At 38.9% G+C, this 19,469-nt stretch overlaps 2 protein-coding genes across 5 annotated transcripts in view; one reads left to right on the top strand and one right to left on the bottom strand.

Annotated features, from left to right (window-relative positions):
• Positions 1 to 2,716: 2,716 nt before the first annotated feature.
• LOC148730142 (uncharacterized) lies at positions 2,717 to 12,743 on the top strand. The gene is made up of 11 exons (XM_088761245.1): positions 2,717 to 3,195; positions 4,411 to 4,456; positions 5,029 to 5,083; positions 5,702 to 5,840; positions 6,421 to 6,484; positions 7,052 to 7,132; positions 7,852 to 7,913; positions 8,027 to 8,078; positions 8,684 to 8,775; positions 9,182 to 9,293; positions 12,492 to 12,743. The coding sequence occupies exons 1-11, from the start codon at positions 2,717 to 2,719 to the stop codon at positions 12,558 to 12,560; spliced, it is 1,251 nt and encodes a 416-aa protein (XP_088617371.1). The 3' UTR covers positions 12,561 to 12,743.
• The window catches only part of LOC148730139 (uncharacterized), a 34,504-nt gene continuing 27,603 nt past the window's right edge, over positions 12,569 to 19,469 (bottom strand). For all 4 annotated transcript variants that reach the window (XR_016001689.1, XR_016001690.1, XR_016001688.1 and 1 more), the window contains one exon: positions 12,569 to 12,987. The gene's annotated coding sequence lies outside the window, so the exon portion shown is untranslated. The remainder of the gene's footprint in view (positions 12,988 to 19,469) is intronic.

Below are 19,469 nucleotides of genomic sequence, written 5' to 3'. Positions count from 1 at the left end.
GAATACTTACAAAACTAAGATATCACTTGAATCTCAGAAAACTGAAATGCGTCAATTTCTCGTTCGACACGACGAAATTGACGCATTCCACAACCACCTTAACGAACAAAACACTGACATACAGTTTACCAGAGAAGTCGAAGAAAATGGCAAACTTCCTTTTCTAGACTGCCTGGTAAGCCACAACGACAACTCATTACGAACGACAGTTTACAGGAAACCGACACACACCGACAGATTACTAGACGAGTCATCCTACAACCCTACATCACACAAAGCCACAACTATCAGAACTCTAACACGACGCGCACAACTAGTATGTGACTCGACAGACAGCTTATCCGACGAGAACAAATACCTTCACCGTGTTTTTACGAAGAACAACTACAACAACGACTTCATCCGACGAAACACTCACCGACCCACTACCACTACCGAAACAAACGACACCGCAACCCCTACGACTACAGCAACCATACCGTACATAAAAGGCATGTCTGAAAACATCTCGCGCATCTTACTACCCTTCAATATCCGCGTCGCCCGCAAACCCATCACCACACTACGTCAGTTACTAACCAACGTTAAAGACAAAGACGAACCGAGGAACAGACAGGGAACGATTTATAAGATCAGTTGTTCCGACTGCCAAGCCTCCTACATCGGTGAGACTGGCAGAAACCTCACAACAAGACTGACTGAACACAGACGGGCGACGAAGAAAGGTGATGTCAGCAATCACATTGCTGAACACCATCGACTTACCAACCACAACATTGACTGGGACTCTGCGCAATGCCTAACCTACAGCACTGACTATTTTCAACGACTGACTCTGGAAAGCTGGTTTACTAACTTAGAACAGACTCCCCTAAACAGATGTCAACAACTACCCGCCCCATACAAACGACTCATTCACGACATAAACATCACAAACGACCGAAAAAGAACAACCTAGCTTTACCGACAGACCGAAACAGACCAATCACGAACGACTTACGTCACTTGAGTCTTACAGCCAATAACATCACGGCAAAACCAACCGATCATTTCACACGAACTGGAATAAGAACATTCTACTGACAACAATCACTCACTTGACTCTGATGATGACTTCCGCACAGGTTGTCGAAACGTCAGTCACTGCCACCGACAACAGTCCTTCTCAGGACTACACTCACCCGGACGATCAGACTACACCTTCACATGTTACCCCCGGGTTCAAACCATTTACTGCATATGGGAATCTGTGCCGCTTGAAATTAAGCGTCTCTCTTTTACTTCCTTTAAAAAAGAATGGAAGCGTCATCTTTTGGTTTGTCAAAGTTGAATTCACTACTGGTTTGATGCTAGATAATATAACTTAGTTCTCTTGCTCCTAAACTGTAGGAAATATCAAATCTTACCTCACTTTATTTACCCTACATAATTAGCATTAATCGCCTCATTCTTTCTTTTATTTCTCATTTTTTTATCTTCAGTTTTCCTTCCTTTAACTTAATTTAATTTTTATTTATTTACTTATTTCTCTTTTCTCTTTGTTTACAATAATAATAGTGTATAAATACCTTGGTTAGTGTAAATATAGAATTAAAGTAAAGTAAGTCTTATGTAAATGTTAAGATACCCCAGTTAATTACACGCGTGACAGTGGCCCACTCGAAAGCTTACGCTCCTTTAGTCACTGTGCACATTTTACTTTAGATTATTCATGTAATTTACTGTTCTTATATATTCATGTAAGACTTTTGTAATCTATAGCAATCTCTACTATAACCTCTTGAAATAGTGCGAATAAATGAATGAGTGAATGAAACTTTCAAATTCCAAATAAAGACAGCAGCAGGGGACGGAATGTCTTACTTGAAGCATACGCTTATTGATCAGTCTGGATTCCGAAGCGCCTAAATTTCGTTAACAGCTCAAAACTAAGCATGCTGATCAGCGCAGAGGTGGCCCAAGCTCTCTTTGAGAACCACACAAGGAACACAATTTGTATATTTATAAGGATTTGTATGGGATTTTCTACAAGATATCCACAGAGATAGTTAAAAGTGAAAATATTACATAAAAATGGCTTACCTTGTTCCATACGTGTGTTGTTTGCTCCTGGTGTCGTTATTTTACCGATTTCACGTTATTTAAGCGGTTTTTTTTTTAATCCTGTGTTTTCTACCACATCTTCTCTTTAAGAAGAGAAAACCAAGATAAAAAAACCGCTAAAACCAAGTGAAATCGGTAAAATAACGACACCAGGAGCAAGCAACACACGTATGGAATAAGGTAAGCCGTTTTCATTTAATATTTTCACTTTTAACTATCTCTATGGATATCTTGTAGAAAATCCCATACAAATCCTTATAAATCGATATGCAAATTGTGTTCCTTGTGTGGTTCTCAAAGAGAGCTTGGGTCGCCTGTAATCAGCGTGGCTCGGGTGTTTCGATCCGGCGAGAAATGTGAGTGCGAGTGAGGTCCGCGTAAAGACAAAACATCACTTTCATTTTCATTCCTCATTCCCCATTTCCCATTCTCGTTCCTGATTTTACCGGCGAGAACTTTTATCCGAGCTTGTCCGATCTTGCCCGATTGATTTCCGACATTCGTGTCGTAGCTGTCTGTTTAGCAAAAATGGCTCCTTACAGTTCTCCAGGAACACTGCAAGAATCTTGAACTGTTATTGGAGGCTTTTGCATCCTGAAATCAGGGTAGAAAAATGCTATGTTTGCAGAAACTCGAAGGGAAATCCAATGATCCATCTCTGCAACCGAAAAAAATTTTGCTAAAACCGACCGTCACTCGTCTCGGACGCCGTAGTGAACACTCGGATGTTGTTATGGACAGTGCCATGTGTCCTTTAATGATTAGTCGTGTTCACGCTGAAATTCATTTCAACGATGGAAGGTTCAGGATTAATTGTCAAGGACTAAACGGGCTGCTAGTAAACAAAACAAAGCGTAGTTCTGCTGTCGTTTGCGATGGTGATGTAGTCGTCTTTGGAGGTGCAGGAGCTAAAACGAAAGAAGGACAGAGTTTGTCAGCGTACGATTCGGAACTTGTTTATGTTTTTAGTGAGGTCTGCCAAAATGATTCTGAAGAAGTGGGCTCCTTTGGAGAAGGAACTAGCGATGGGAGTGTGCGAAGGCGAAGCAAACGGAAAAAGCCTGTATCACCAAGTGAACTACAGAGATATGGGTACATAACAGAGAGGTAGGGGTACTTTGAAAAGTGTTAGCAGGGCTACTGGACCCAAGGGAAGGAGTGCGGACTAGAAAGAGAGGTGAAACATTTTAAAGGGGGGGCTTTCTGGTTTTAGATCCTTGAAATATGCTGGAATAATGAAGTACTATTATAAGACCTCTTATGGAAATAAGGGGAGAAGAATTCATGTACTGTAGTAGAAGGGTACCTGTTTACAAGTTGCCCACAGAGAGGCAATTTTGTTATGTTCGAGGACATGACACATTGTGCTCTCACAGTTCCTCTCCCCACCCAAGAGTGTGAATGGCTAACAGACAAAGCTGTCAGGGGAAGTTGATGAACTACTGAGGGGGGAGGGGAAAGGGACTGGATTGCAATGCAGCAGACTTCTTAGAGAAAGTAGCTATACTGTGTTTTCTCTTTTACGTTGAGCATGACAGGTGAAATAAAGTTCCAAACCTGAGGAGTATTCTTCCACCTGTTGAATTTTCAAGAATTTCAAGCAATTTTATAAGAAATTTATTACTTTTCTAGGGAATTCTACATCGAATTGCACTAAAAAAAACTGACGCCATATTGGGTTTAATGGATGGAGGTCTTCTAACATAGTCTTACACTCCATTGGTGCTCTGAACGCGATAGGGTTGGAGAAGAATATTACTAGGAACCAAGCCAGTCTTTCTATCTATCAATCACGTGCTTGATTCAGCTAAAAACTGAAAAGATGATTATAAAGAAAGGAATATTTCTACAGTAATGATATGAAACAGGGGGCATATCACAATGCTAGAAAATTACCAAATATTTCGAATCACTAGTGATACCAGCAATAATATCTAACCCAAATGTAACTAAATCGACAAGCATGCACAATAAACTACAAATCATACCTCTTTCTCCAATCTTAACTCTTATTCTTTAAGTCTTTTATCCTTTGCTCCATTCGTTCTGATCGGATGTGGTTATGGAAAAGGCTAATTTGATCTGATTATCTAATGTTCCTTGCGTGACAATGGAAGTTACGTAAACACTCTTAACTATTACCTGTTAATCAGTTATATTGGGTTTCAAGTGCAATTGATGGCAGAATTCACGAGTGACGAGATGGAATTTCCTTGAATCGCATAATTGACTGCACTACTTACAGTTGTTATGTATACATTGGTGTGAAACATGTAAAAGGTTGAGTTGTGTTTTAATGATTTTCAGTTCTTCTCATGAAAAGAAGGCAAAAGGCAGCATGGAAGGCAAGCAGGTCAATTCTTGACTTTTTATAATTTAAAAGGCATCAGTTTTAAAAACAAAATAATGATACTGTGAAATGTTAATTTTTAATTTATAGCAGATATTTAATAATTTGCAAATCAAAAGGAGGAAGTTCAGTTTTATGCTCCAGAAAAGGACATGATACTATCTCAGCCATCGAAAAGACACTTGAAATTATGATGCTACCTGTCGCCATATTAAAATAGGAAGACTAATCTAGCCTTCTGAAAATTCTCTCTCAGTGTTGACATTAAATGCTATCATTATAGATCCTAGTTAAGTGTTGTTCAGGACAGTAATGTGTTGTTCAGTTAAGTCTGGATACTATTTTTGTCATCTTTTGGCAATCAGTGTTAACAGCAAGGGAAACAGCTGTTTTTGCTTTTTTTCGGAAGCACATTTGAAACCTTTATGGTAGAGATATGTGGTTTGAGGAGCATTCTTCTCCTTTAAAAGAGATAAATTGTGCATTTATTAATTAAAATTATGTATTCTTTAAGGTATCTATTTATACTGCACAGTGTTTTTGGTGACTATCATGATCATTAATATATTTTTCAGGTTTTGGAAGGTGATCAAAAGGTTGATCCACAGGAAGAAGTTAAAATGGACAAAGGTACATTGAACTCCAAGAGGTGAATTAAACACAACTTCAAGTTGTATGATGCAACTGTCCTCAGAAGGCATTCTGTATAATGAAGGAATATGTGGAAAAAAAGCCCTTAGTGTCATTTATGGTAAAAAAAGGTAGATTAAGTCTGTACTGGAGCCAAGTGGCCCACCCAGTGGGAGATTATCCTGGTTTCCTTAGCATGACGCAGCTAGGAGTATCGCTTAACTCCCCCCTGGATGGGATGCTAGTCCAGTGCAAAGTTATCCCCCAGCATTTCATCACACTTCCCTGTTAACTCTGAACAGTACTCAGTCATTCTCCTCTCAGCTCTGATAGAAAGCTATATTCTCCATTAAAATTTTTTTGTACAGACCTCGCTGCGCTCGGTCGGTAATGTCAAGACCTCGGGCCAATATTCTCCCAGTATGGCCCTCTTGCTTGATTATAAGATATATATATTAGTAGTTGTTTAGCCAGGGCTCGTGTTAAATTCTCCCCTCAGTTCTGATAGAATGCTATATTCTCCATCCAAATTGCCAAGTATTCCTCTAAAATAACACACAGGGAGAATTGTTTATGGCATTAACAGGGCTCATGTTAAATTTCCCTTTTAACTGGTAGATGACAGCAGATCAAAGAAGTGCCTGAAAGCTTTAAATGAGGAGTTACTTTGCTGTATCTGTCGCGAACTCATGGTATTGGCACACACTTTGCCTTGCTCACACACGTTCTGTTTTGGTTGTATCAGGGACTGGCTTTGGTAAGACATGTTACAGAACATTTTTGGTTTCAGTTCAAAATTCATCTCAACCCTTTATCCCCAAGAGTCAGACTAACATCTATTTTCTCCATACAATATCATCCCTGTATCACACATAAATGTCAGGAGAATTAGGAAAATGATCACAAACAAAAGATATAAGCTCTTCAATGTTGAACAAATTCTCCTTATCAGCACCTTAGGTAATGTATTGAGAACAGTATCTATGGAGAATATGCACTGATGTTAGGGTTAAGGTAAATCCTTTTACAGTAGTCATGTCAAATTATTTTACAATACATTATTTTATCACTCGCTGCATGGTAAGAGTAGAAATTTTTTATTCAGAGGTATAAAAATAATCATAGGCTAAACAGAGTCATTCATAAAAACTGAATTGTTTACTTGTTTTCTGTGAGGAAAAGAACCAAGGCACAGTTTTTGTGTTCTCTTCAGTTGCAAAGGCATGATGTGTGAACTGCCCAGTTCAGTGCTTTAATTGAGGTGCTAACCAATCACATTTTAGAATTTTGTTTAAGGACCATAAAGTGTTGAAGTTATTTTTCCTGTTTCTTGTTAGTCATTCAAAAGACTGTCCAAACTGTAGAGCAAAGGCTCAACTCAAGTCTGCTGTACCAGTGAAGGTGAGGTAACAGTTAAAGAGGTGTAGATTAGACCCCTAAGGTTATTTTTGATGGAACACCAACTTCTCTCTCTTTTTATTTTTTTGTCAGGTAATACATGACAATTTGGAAGGAGAACCTTGTAGTCTATCATAAGTCAGTCAGGCCTTTTTTTCTCTCAACAGGTTTGCTTGCCCAACTAGTGAAAGTCTAAGTGAATTGTACTTGTATCCTATAAGACATTCTCATTAAGTGAAAGTCTAAGTGAATTGTACTTGTATCCTATTAGACATTCTCACGGTCAGCCTTAATGTTTTGACAAAGTGTGACATCCCGGAATAGGGGTGCAGTTTTTAAAATACTGTTTCTGATCTATATGCTCATCTGTCAAGACTACTCTGTTTGTGCATGGTCTTAGGGATTCTATGTGAGTTCAATATGCTGAGCTGCACTTAATTCTTATTCACATGTATACAAACAGTTTTTTTTTTCTATTTCTGTGACCTTTCCACTACTTTGCTGACCAGAAACAAGAGTTTAGTTGTTATGACAATGGGTAATTGTTGAGCTTTCTGTTTGACCCTCCAGGTGCTAGACAATACTATAAACAAAGTAGCAGAAGAAGTTCTTTCTCCAGAGGAACTGGGAGAGAGGCATCTAAAAATTCAGGTAAGCAGTACGTTATTTGAAACAAAAATCTTCAACTTTTGCTGTCCAGGTTAAGTTTTGTATTTGATCTCTGACAAATTCTGGTGTAATGAAACATGTCTTTCTTGTAACATTTTTCTTCTCTTTCAAACAAAAGTAAAGCAAATACACTTGTAAACAATTATTCACCTTAGTGGAATAGAACAATGGTGGGTCCCTGGTGAAAATCTTTGGAGGATATTTAAGGATCAGTAAAGATCTTCATGAGGACCTTTGAGGTTCTCTTGTGTTTCTTCATGAATATCCCTGAGAATTCTTTGAGGATCTTCACAATGCTTGTTTAAAGATCCTCAAGGATCTTGCATTTTCTTGCCAAAATCTTCAAAGATCTGGCAATTTCTTGCCAAGATCTTCAAGGATCTTGCATTTTCTTGTCAAGATCTTCAAGGATCTTTCATTTTCTTGTCAAGATCTTTGAGGTTCTTCTATGGATCTTCAAAGATCTCCAAAAAGTCTTGTCAAGAATTTCAAAGATCCTTTAAAGATGTTGGCATGAAAATAAAAGATCCTTGAAGATCTTTACAAGAAAATAGAAGATTCTTAAAGATTTTGGCAAGAAAGTGAAAGATCCTTGGAGATATTAGAAAGAAAATAAAAGATCTTCAAAGATCTTGGCAAGAAAATCAAAGGAAAAAATTAACCAGTAGTACTTTTTAATCTTATTTCACTTTCCTTTATAGGAGATGAGCAAAGAAGCAAAAAAGAAAACTCCAAAGAAAGTTGTGCCTGCTTCATCAACCAGGTCAGGGCTGGTTCAGTTGTGTTTTTTTTCGTAAAGGCAACTTTTTGTCTAAACGTAAGATAGATCATAAATTTCTTCATTTAAAATTTGCTTTGATTCTGTTTTCAATTTAGTGATAGTGAATCTGATCAAGAAGGTACTGACTGTGAGAATTATTCAGAAGAGGTACTGTTGATTCAAGTTGTTTTTGTCATGTTGTATTTGGACTATTTGGTAATCTTACACAACGGTCAAAATCTATCCTTCACATCTCCTCTCAGCCGCAGTCTGTACAAGTCGTTAGACCGAGAGGGACTGTGACTGGATCTGGGGAAAGGGCCGAAATATCTCAGCAAGGGTATTTAGAGCTAAACGTACAAGAATTGTTACGTAGGCTGCCTTTTGTTTAGAAGAGACAGAAAGTGTTTTTGTACACTAAGTTATTTCTTTTGTCACACTGAAAAAATAAGTTGCTGCATAGTTGTTGATTTAGGGTACTGTGCGTTTTCTGAAGTGAAAATATGATTGGTTACGCGTATTTTGCCAGGAAATTGTTTGATCGTGTGGTCTGATCATCCCGGGGGAAGAAGTCCAGATAAAGACTGTTGTAGTTGGTAATGACTGACGTTTCCACGATCTGAGCGTAAGTCGCAGTGAGCGTTGAATGGCTTTGATGTTGACTTCCGCTACCAACAATAGTCATTTGCATGACCATCAGACTACACGATCATATTTTTATTTTGAAAATCAGAATATGGATGATTTAATTGTTTTTCACTTCTTTGTTCGAGGAGTCTGACTACTTTGATTATTCTTACGGTGTCGAGCATGCGCGTAGTGGTCGAGCACAATGCAGAACTTGCGGCAGCCTCATTCCAAACAGGTAATTTGTTGATCCTAAGAATGTACCAGTCCCCCCTTCTCCTCCCCCACCCGCCTGGTCCATTGCACGAGGGTCTCAATGGTGGCTTTTATGGCTAATGGTTAAAAATTTTCGCAAATTTACGGCTGTCACCAGAAATTGTTTTTACGGTTAACTTTTCTTTCCCCTAACGATTAAAACTTGTCAATTTGTACGCCAGACGGCTCACGTTTTAGGTCATTTAACGGCTATCAGTTTACCCTACTGAGGTCCTTTCACGCCCAAAAGCCGAAAGCTAACAGTGGAAGGACATTTATTTAATGAAAACATCCTCTTACAGAGAATACTTATGGCCCACTGCTTGCGTAAGACCGCGGTTTCGGTTCGACCTCGTGTAAATAACTGGCCCTATGTGTTTTAATCACAGGACTCTAAGGTGGGTTGTTTCGTTCACCGATCATGGATATCGTCAGTACAGGCAGAAACATTACCACCATTTGGAGTGTTATTTACCTCCTGACCATGTGACATTTGAGAGGGTAAGTTGATAAGTTTGGTGAGGTGCATCGGAAAAGTACTATATTCTTAATACACTCACGTGAGACGTTCCATGTGAAAAAGTGATTTAGAATGAGTCAGTCAGTCTTGCAATATACACATCCTGACACAATCTCAACTTGTGTTCAGTGAAGCTAAGGGTTCTACGAAAAGAACCTTTGCTACGCCAGATTCGAAAAACCACTAAAAAATCCACGTTTTAGATGTGCCCAAAAAATATGTGGAAACGTATTCGTCATCTAGGGTAGCAGCACAATGCCCCGAGGAAAGGGCAAACTAACCTCGTTACACTACTTTTCACCCAAAAAAATTCAAGGATTTAAATGATATTTTACAAGGTGGTCGAAAACGAAAATTACAACAAATACAAAAAATATGGTGGTCAAACGTGGGACTGACCGACCGAGATAGAATTAATTTTCCCGCGAAATGCTGAAATAATCCGTAACTTCCACGATGCCACGAAAACTTCTTCAACGTGCCATCCGAATATAAGTTTCAGACTAATTCGTGCCCATGCCACTCAAACGTAAGATCTTACATTTCTCGTACACCTCACTCCCAGAGTTCCGTGCGGCGCGCTTAAATCGATTTTTTAAATTTTTTTTCACGCTCGAAACGTCAGCCAGCTTCCATTATCAACTCAGGTGATAAATCCAAATTATATTTACGGCTACGTTAGCCCAACGGTCAGTGCGCTGACTGTTGTGCGGGAGGTCCAGGGTTCGAGTCCCGGCTGGTCCAACACTCGAGGTCTTAAGTTTTGGTGGTTTTCATCTTTCGAGTGACAAGCGACTAAATACAGGAATGGCTCCGACCTGCAATTAGATGATGAAAATGGTAAAATTTAATAAGTTACATCTTAACTCCTTGCTTGTGAGTATTGTTTAACCGTGTGTCTCGAAGCGGAACAATGAATTATCAATGCGAGTGAAAACACCGATGTGTCAAACAAGAAATGGTTACTTACATAGCGAAGGGAAGGCAGAGCCTTTCTCGTTCAGCGAGGTCGTTCAGCGATATTCTGGCGATGACTAATTCATCCGCTTACTAGTTTCGCTGACTAATTCATTTGGTCGGTTCAGGCTGAGTTCAGGAGTACGAACAGATTGGAGCCATTCCTGTATTTCACCGCTGACAGGAATGGGTCGATTCATGCGTTTATTGATTTGTTTTTTGTTCTGGTAAAATAATTTACAAACTGATATAAATTGAAAGTATCTTTTATTCGGTTATTCTTAAGTTGAACATTACAATGCTTGTAAATGAAGCCTCCTTAAATTATTACAGGGCCATGTAGTGTCTAAGTTTTAAATAAATGCTGCATCTGCATGTCACGTTTCGAGAATAACGCAATGTTATAAGCATCCAGAAAGTTGAAGTCGTGCCTGTAAAAAAACTGAGATCACGCAACACTAGAGAGGTACCGCGTAAGGTTGCAAATGTGACATGCAGTTGCTGCAAGAAAAGAGTATGCATTTATTGACTGAGTGGGAGGGCCGGACATTAAAATACCAACCGAGCGCAGCGAGCTCCTTGCGTCACGACTGAGAGCTATTTATTTTCCAGTACGGCACGACCTTACTCAATCAATAAGAATTTATTGTCACACTGTCTTTTTCTTTCTTTCTACTCTCGCATCACTCAGGCCCTCACACGGGGATTTTCTTAAAATTTTTTCGATAAAAGCGCCCAGGTGGTCGTACTGGTCATATGATAGATCGACATTATTACAGAAAGTACATGGCCCTGTATTAATAAAAGAGGGCTTCAATTACAATCAGCGTGGAGTTTAAAATAGGAAGAGCGCTCTTTCAGTTTCTTATCTCAGCGTATAAATTACTAAACGTTCAACATGGGAAGAACACTCGTTCAGATTTTATCTTAGTGTATAAATAATTTAGCCAAAACGAAAAAAAAAAACTCCTCCAGCCGAGCATACTGTAAATTGAAAATATCGGTCGCAGCGTCATGTAACACTGCGTGATTTTCGAAACATGTATTTTAATTTTGACGCTACGTAGCCCTGTATTAATTTTAGAGGGTTTCATTTGCAAGCATTGTAATGTTCAACTTAAGAAGAACCTAATAAAAAACACTTTTAAATTTATCTCAGTTTATAAATTATTTAACCAAAACAAACCAAAAAAAAAATTAACAGACACATGAGTCGGAGCCATTCCTGTCAGCGGTGAAATACAGGAATGGCTCCAGTCTCTGATCTTCGTCCTCCTGAACTGAGCCTGAACCAACTAAATGAATTTGTTCCGCGAAATTGGTCAGAAGATGAGGTAGTCATCGCCGGCATATCGCGGAACGACCTCGCTGAACAATGAAGGCTCTGCCTTCTCTTCGTTAGGTGAGTAACCATTTCGTGTTTGACACATCAGTGTTTTCACTCGCATTGATATTTCACTGTTCCGCTTCGAGATACACGGTTAAACAATACTCACAAGCAAGGAGTTAAGATGTAACTTATTAAATTTTACTATTTTTAACATCCAACTACAGGTCGGAGCCATTGCTGTATTTAGTCGCTAGGTTTTGAGTGTTAAGCCGCCATGTTGGATTCGCTGCAGACTGGGAGAATTGGGACGAGAATGCGAGAATGTCGGAGTGGGTAAGGGGACGGGGAAAGAAAACCCTCCCCCACCCCCTTTCCCAATTTTTCTCTCTCCCTCCCACAAGCGTAGTAAACTTTTTACCTCGTCCCAACTCTCCACTGTTTGTCTAATTCAAGACGGCGGTCTGAACAGCCGATGGGAATATCCACTCGCCCGCCAAAATCCGCCTGCACTGCAGGGTATTAAAATAATTGAGAAGAATCTGCTACCTTTCAGTAACTTCAAGAAATGGTTAGATATTTTAGTCTTCTCGGATAGGGACGAATAAATGGAGGTCCCGTCTCCTGCAGGTTTGGGGTAGGAGACGTTAATTCCCCACACATGAGATTACAGTGTGATGGATGTCCTCCCCTGGGGTGGGATGGGTGAGATGTACAGGCCTCCATTTAAACCAGTTTCAAGCTGAATTGGGCTGGCCTGTCTAAATATCGTTAATACAAGTACAAATACAAATACAAATAATACAGTCAGCCACTAAGCTAAGGCTGTAGAATTACGCTCAGCCACCTCAGTTTCGCCATCATTTTAACGACATTTTTTCTTGATCTACTGTAGCTTTCTATCGCCAGTGACCTTTCAAGAGCTGACAGAAGACTTGTAACGGAAAGACTCAGAGAAAGATGAATTTGGCATAATGAAAAAGAGAATAATTTATTATTTTTGTATCGAAGTACAGTAAAACCTGCTCAATTGTAAATATGGTAGATAAAGGTAATTGTTTAGCGTTCAGAGAAGTCTTTGTTGAGAGGAAGTCATAAGGACAATGACGTTATTGAATGAAATAAATTTTTAACCACAAACTTCAAATTTTTGTAAGTTTATAAGCTTGCTAAAGAATTCGACTTTACTGCCAAGTCTCTCTCGAAGGACACTTCTGTAAGACACAAAAATGAGAAGATTCCCGCGCCGTCATGAAGACATCCATCTGTCACACCCCATGAGAACTTCGTCGTTAGGATAGCAAACGTCTCAGAACGCTCTTCACACTTTCCTGTGTATTGATTTTATGTTTTCTGATATTTGCGCTGAGCATAACCACTTCCACTGCATGCTGCAAAAAATTATGAGAGAAAATTGAGAAAGTATGTTTGAACCCTAGATTCTCCACAAGAGCTTTCTTTTTTTTTCCCTTCGATTTGAAGTTTTTGATACATGAAAAAATAGGCAGCGAATTTCTTCTAAAGGTAAAAGTTATAATATACGTTATGAAAATCTGGTAAGTAGTTGGTAAGACTTTAAACTATAAAAACTAATTCAGTGTCAACTTCTAGAACCTTGCTGCGTGAATTTATTCTGACCTCGTTCTCAAGTTTTAAGTCGTGAGGAGGGAATTAACACTTGTGAATCCCTCAGTTCATTTACATCTTGGTGTATAACTTATAACTTGTAGTTTCTTGTTTTATCATAGCACGTACGCTTATTAAGATGAAAGAATGCTACATTAACCGTAATAGATCTTCCCTGGAACACTTTTAAAGGGTAAACTTATCAATGTATTATATTGGCAAGCCGGAGGCGAGTAAATGTTTGGTGAAGAGAGAAATTTTCATCTTGGCGGTGAATTAAAAGGAGTTGAGTCTTGGGGAGGAATCCTCTATGAATAGGCGTTAATGATATTTACGAAAACCTTCGCATGGCGTTAGGGTGACAACTTCGGTATTGTTCTTTTTTTTTTTTTTTTTTTTCGAGGAATTATAAATAACCTAACTGAACCGCTTTAAAAAAATGGGAAATGATAGTTTCTTTTTGCCCTTTCAGGTAATAATAATAATAATAATAATAATAATAATAATAATAATAATAATAATAATAATAATAATAGGGTGGATGCACGCATTGTAAATCATATGTGCAAGAGAGTTGTGACGCTGGAAATGAGCTGCCCGTGGGTTAACAATCGGACAAGAAAGGATGAAGAGAAGACACTGAAGTACGGACCCCTTCGCTGGGAACTAAGGCAGCAGTTCCCAGGCTACGAGGTGAAGCAATATAACATCATTATGGATGCCCTCGGGGGGTGGTCACGGGAGCTGGATGTCATGATGCGCGAGCTGGTGGGAGGCAGAAGCACAGACGTACTGCGAAAGATGCAGAGGGCAGTGCTCTCGGGCACGCTGAATATTGCCCGGAGTTTCAAGGTGGCAGTTTGACTCTCTGTTAGAAGGAGGACCGTAGACACAACGGACAAGCTTTTTAGGATTAGTTAATGTACATTTATTTTTTTACTCCATGGTTCACAGGTTACGGTTTTCGCCCTGTGCTGCCTGATTAGAATGTAGCATTCAGTTGATTTCTCTGCGACATAACAATAATAATAATAGGGAGAAAGGAGGACGAGGACTACGAGCCATTGAGCAAGAGTATTGAGCAAGAGTATTGATTCTTTTGAAGCTGTTTTATAATCTAGTTTTATTGTGTTTATAGTCTTTGAATAGATACATTGTTCGACTAGTTAGTTCTATTTTTAATCTCTATGGCTTAGAATGCATTACTTACTAACTTTAGTTTTGAGGGCCACTGGTTTATCAGCGCAAGCTGTTATGTATATACCCTCTTTAAATAAAGTCGATTACTATTATTATTATTATTATTATTATTATTATTATTAGTATAGGCTGATCAAGATCGCAACAGCAGTTAAACTCTATGAAAGTCCAGACCCCAAGATGAAATCTGTGCAACGGTTTGAAGAATGTGCTATAGTCAGGGATTCTCCTCTCATCACTGACGCGAAGAAGTTTGCAGAAGAACTGGATACAACTCTGAACTTGAATACCACTGAACCATAATGTAGCCCAACAGAAGAACCACAGATAGCTACCCAAGATCTGCACATCAAGAAGCATAAAGAAAGTGGTAAATGAGAAACTTGTCAAAAAAGTCGAAGATCAACAGTGGCAAGGAAGTCTTTAAAAGCAAGATGGCAAGATGATCAACTGAGCCATGAAAATCGTTTTGCATGGCTCAGTAAATGGCAATGTGCTCCTACCCACTGTATCGCAGGCATCATGGAACTGTACGAACAGCTCACACCAACATAGGTCTACATGGCCTACAAGACTGGAAAAACGGACAAGAACGATGTCAAATGTAGAATGTGTGGCGAAGGTCCTAGAGCATGACACATGTACTTGCTGGATGTCCATCATTAGCTCAGTCCAAGTACTTAGAAAGGCACAATTTTGTTTTGAAAGTATTCTTCTTTGAGATGCTCAAAGACCTAGAGCTCGCTGATAGTACTCCGCCATGGTTCTCAGATGTGAAGCCCAAACCTCTTTATAAATCACATGATGCTGAGGCATACTGGGATGTACCAGTATAGGCTGATCGTACATATGTACGATCTAATCGTGTGGATGCACGTTTCATCCACCACAAAAACAAGAAGGTACTTCTGGTGGAAATGAGCTGCCCTTGGATCAACAAAAGAGACAAAAAAGAAAAAGAAAAGACTAAGAAGTATGGAGCACTTAGACTTGAGCTGACAAAACAACACCCAGGATACAAGATCTCACAAGTAAACGTCATTATAGATGTACTTGGAGGATGGTCTAAAGCTCTGGAAACTGAAATGAAGGGCATCTTTGGTACAAGATACAAAGAAATTGCTGAGAATGCAGAAAGATGTATTAAATAGCACTCTGAACATTGCAAGAACATTTAAACTGGTTACATCGTAAGAACTTTAAGGACATTATGATTTGGCTTTTATGAACAGTATTTTATGAACATTTTAAGTTAAGGATATTTTAAGAGCTGAACAGTACATCATGAACATTTGAAAAAAAACATCTTAGTATTGGGCCAATCGACACTTTAATTGTTTTATATTGATCATTTTTATTTAAGTAGCATTAGATACTATTATAGTTAACACTCCTGTCAGGCAGATAGGCTACGAATTTTCGCCCTATCTTGCTCAGCTCACTAGCATCCAAACGTGTATACTGCATAATAATAATAATAATAATAAAAAAAACTTTATTTAAGTGTCAAATGTATTTAGCTGTACAAGCACAAGCTAATTGGGGACACTGGTCTAATCAGTGATTATTAATCAATTAACAATATAAATTCTAAAATCTAAAAATCTAACATAAATATCTAACATAAATATCACAGTAAAGCATAGGAATGAATGGTGAAGGAAAACAATGCAAGCAAAGAATTGCACCAAGGTACGAAATAGCATCCAGTTAGTCAAAATAGGTCTTTGTAAATGTGTAAATGTCGCGGAACATCTCAAGGCAATGTAATGACCTACACCCCAACCCTGTTGATCAATAACGCCAAAATTACGCGTATGTTAGGAAAGCCAAAATTACGCGTATGTTGTTGTTGTTTAAAGTGCTGGCTTTATCAGTCACCGGTGGTTTCTCATGTAATCTCATACAACAACAGTTAAGCAGCAAAATATTTTCACAAGAAGTATATTAATTTTCAAGAAGTATTTTTCTTGTCTGTTCTAATTTTTAAGTTTCAAGAAGTCAATATTGAGAAGTAAGACTTCCTGAGCTATTTTGTGAAGGAGAACTTGTTACATTAAATTTCAAAAGGCCATGTTCAAACAAATGCCTAGCCATCGACGAAACACAAATTAAAACTGCACGAAGTACTAAATTGGTGTGGGAAAGATTTCTATATAGCCTCATAACTATCAAAAACAGAGCCGTAGTCCCAAAGGTGATCTGTTGTTTTGCCTCTGCTTTTATTTTGTATAATGAAGTATGGGTTTATACGGAAGTCTGGCTCATCCTCGGTGTAAAACCTGTGAAGCTCACGAGTGACGTAAAACAAAGACAAAAAAACGTGATAAACAATAGCGTACAGCAAAACAATACCTCATGAAACAAAGAAGACCTCGTCAGGTTTTTACACCAAGGATGACCCCGTAATTTCAAGCTGTTTGGCCTACTTATAAACCATCTTAAAGTTTCAAGTTTTGAAGTTCTGGAAAACTTTCTCAAGACGAAACTTTGCGGTTTTCATTCGCAAGAGTCTTAATCATCGCGAGACGACGAAATGATCGGCTTGCAAGTATAAATAAATTTTTAACGTACATCACGACGAAATGGATGAAGAAACACGCCAAGGATTTCAAAACTCTCGCGAATCAATTGATACGTATGATGCACGATCCTCGCAGTAGAGAGCGCTTTTTATGCAATAGCGAAAATCAGACCTGAAAAAAATCAGGCCTGTACGGGATTGGAACCACTGACCTCTGCGATAATAGTGCAGCGCTCGACCAATTGAGCTAACAAGCCAACTGGGAGCAGGCCGTTAAGTTGATTAGTAATAAACCCGTGATGATAAATCAGATACAATGAGCTGCTCAGATTTCACATGGTGAGTTGAAAGAAAAATTTTATGGGCATTAGCTCTCTTAATAAAGAAAAATAAACCTTTTTTTTTTTACAGACTCTGTTAATAAAAAAGAAAAAGAACAACAAAAGTAACCATAGAATGCATGCCTAAACAACGTTTTGTAAAAAGTGTTTCGCGTAATAAACTAGTATGGTGTTTGAAGGTTGTTTTAGTAAATGTGAAAGTCTTTGCTAAATTTATCCTCCCAAACCCGTTTTCACTGAAATAATATATTTTGCATTTTATAATGTATTTAGTATTAATTTTAAGTTAGAACCACACGCCCTAAAACAACTTTCCCATTGTGGAATGGGGATGTAAAATTTATTAGATCTTTTCTAACATTCTTTTAGTAAAATAATAGCTGCAATTTTATCATTACTAAAACGTTCCTGTTCCTTTAAAGTTATCTCTGTACCACAATGAGCAAAATCTAGAAAAACTCTCATAAACAGCCCACAGTTTTAAACTCAAGTAATTTCTTCATTTCTGTTCCATATTTCCTCAAAATTTCGGAGATATGTATCAAATGTTTTTCTCACTGGAAATGTTAAACTAGTACTAGTCACCAAACGTATGACACAGTCTACAAAAAGGCCAATCAACTGATGGACTGATTAGATCGAAAAGAGGGAGTGTAAGGACTACTCTTCTGGTTGCCATGGCAAACAGTTGTCACTAACAGAGATTAAAGGGAGACTATAGAGAATTGATTGCCAATTATGGGGGATCATCTGAATACAACGGATCCCCAGGGGGGGGGGAATTAGATCGAAAAGAGGGAGTGTAAGGACTACTCTTCTGGTTGCCATGGCAAACAGTTGTCACTAAGAGAGATTAAAGGGGGACTATAGAGAATTGACTGCCAATTATGGGGGATCATCTGAATACAACGGATCCCCAGGGGGGGAGGGGAATTAGATCGAAAAGAGGGAGTGTAAGGACTACTCTTCTGGTTGCCATGGCAAACAGTTGTCACTAACAGAGATTAAAGGGGGACTATAGAGAATTGATTGCCAATTATGGGGGATCATCTGAATACAACGGATCCCCAGGGGGGGAGGGGAATTAGATCGAAAAGAAGGAGTGTAAGGACTACTCTTCTGGTTGCCATGGCAAACAGTTGTCACTAACAGAGATTAAAGGGGGACTATAGAGAATTGATTACCAATTATGGGGGATCATCTGAATACAACGGATCCCCAGGGGGGGAGGGGAATTAGATCGAAAAGAGGGAGTGTAAGGACTACTCTTCTGGTTGCCATGGCAAACAGTTGTCACTAACAGAGATTAAAGGGGGACTATAGAGAATTGACTGCCAATTATGGGGGATCATCTGAATACAACGGATCCCCAGGGGGGGAGGGGAATTAGATCGAAAAGAGGGAGTGTAAGGACTACTCTTCTGGTTGCCATGGCAAACAGTTGTCACTAACAGAGATTAAAGGGGGACTATAGAGAATTGATTGCCAATTATGGGGGATCATCTGAATACAAGGGATCCCCAGGGGGGGAGGGGAATTAGATCGAAAAGAGGGAGTGTAAGGACTACTCTTCTGGTTGCCATGGCAAACAGTTGTCACTAACAGAGATTAAAGGGGGACTATAGAGAATTGATTGCCAATTATGGGGGATCATCTGAATACAACGGATCCCCAGGGGGGGAGGGGAATTAGATCGAAAAGAGGGAGTGTAAGGACTACTCTTCTGGTTGCCATGGCAAACAGTTGTCACTAACAGAGATTAAAGGGGGACTATAGAGAATTGATGGCCAATTATGGGGGATCATCTGAATACAAGGGATCCCCAGGGGGGGAGAGGAATTAGGTAGTTTACATGGTGACACAACCAAAATTCACCGACCCACCTAGCCAAAGGATAAATAATGACCGGTTTCTCAATCAAACGAGCAACTTTAGATGCCGGTCAAGTGTCGTATCTCATTACTCGAATTTTGACATATTCTAAATATCCCTTGTTGATTGATTTACTTTGAATGAGTTGCTCCCCTCTGCCATAGTTAGTAGAGGGGACTACTAACTATGCCTCTGCATAATTTGGTAAGTTTGAAATTTTAATTTACTCATATGGCGTTTTGTTTCTCGTTTATGTTCGACTGATTCAGCAGAAAATCGATTTAAGATAATGATTTCCTTGAAAATAAAA

Source organism: Stylophora pistillata, chromosome 5 (assembly GCF_964205215.1).
Source record: "Stylophora pistillata chromosome 5, jaStyPist1.2, whole genome shotgun sequence".
In the NCBI taxonomy this organism is placed as follows: Eukaryota; Metazoa; Cnidaria; class Anthozoa; order Scleractinia; family Pocilloporidae; genus Stylophora; species Stylophora pistillata.
The sequence above is the reverse complement of the archived record's forward strand: the minus strand, read 5'-3'. Positions and strand labels throughout refer to the sequence as shown.

Bases quoted from the DNA above. Each gene is read 5' to 3' on its own strand.
- LOC148730142 (XM_088761245.1), top strand. From the start codon at position 2,717: ATGCTATGTTTGCAGAAACTCGAAGGGAAATCCAATGATCCATCTCTG. The intron at 3,196-4,410 runs GTACATAACAGA...AATGATTTTCAG, and splicing joins AGTGAACTACAGAGATATGG to TTCTTCTCATGAAAAGAAGG. The intron at 5,084-5,701 runs GTACATTGAACT...TTTAACTGGTAG, and splicing joins AGAAGTTAAAATGGACAAAG to ATGACAGCAGATCAAAGAAG.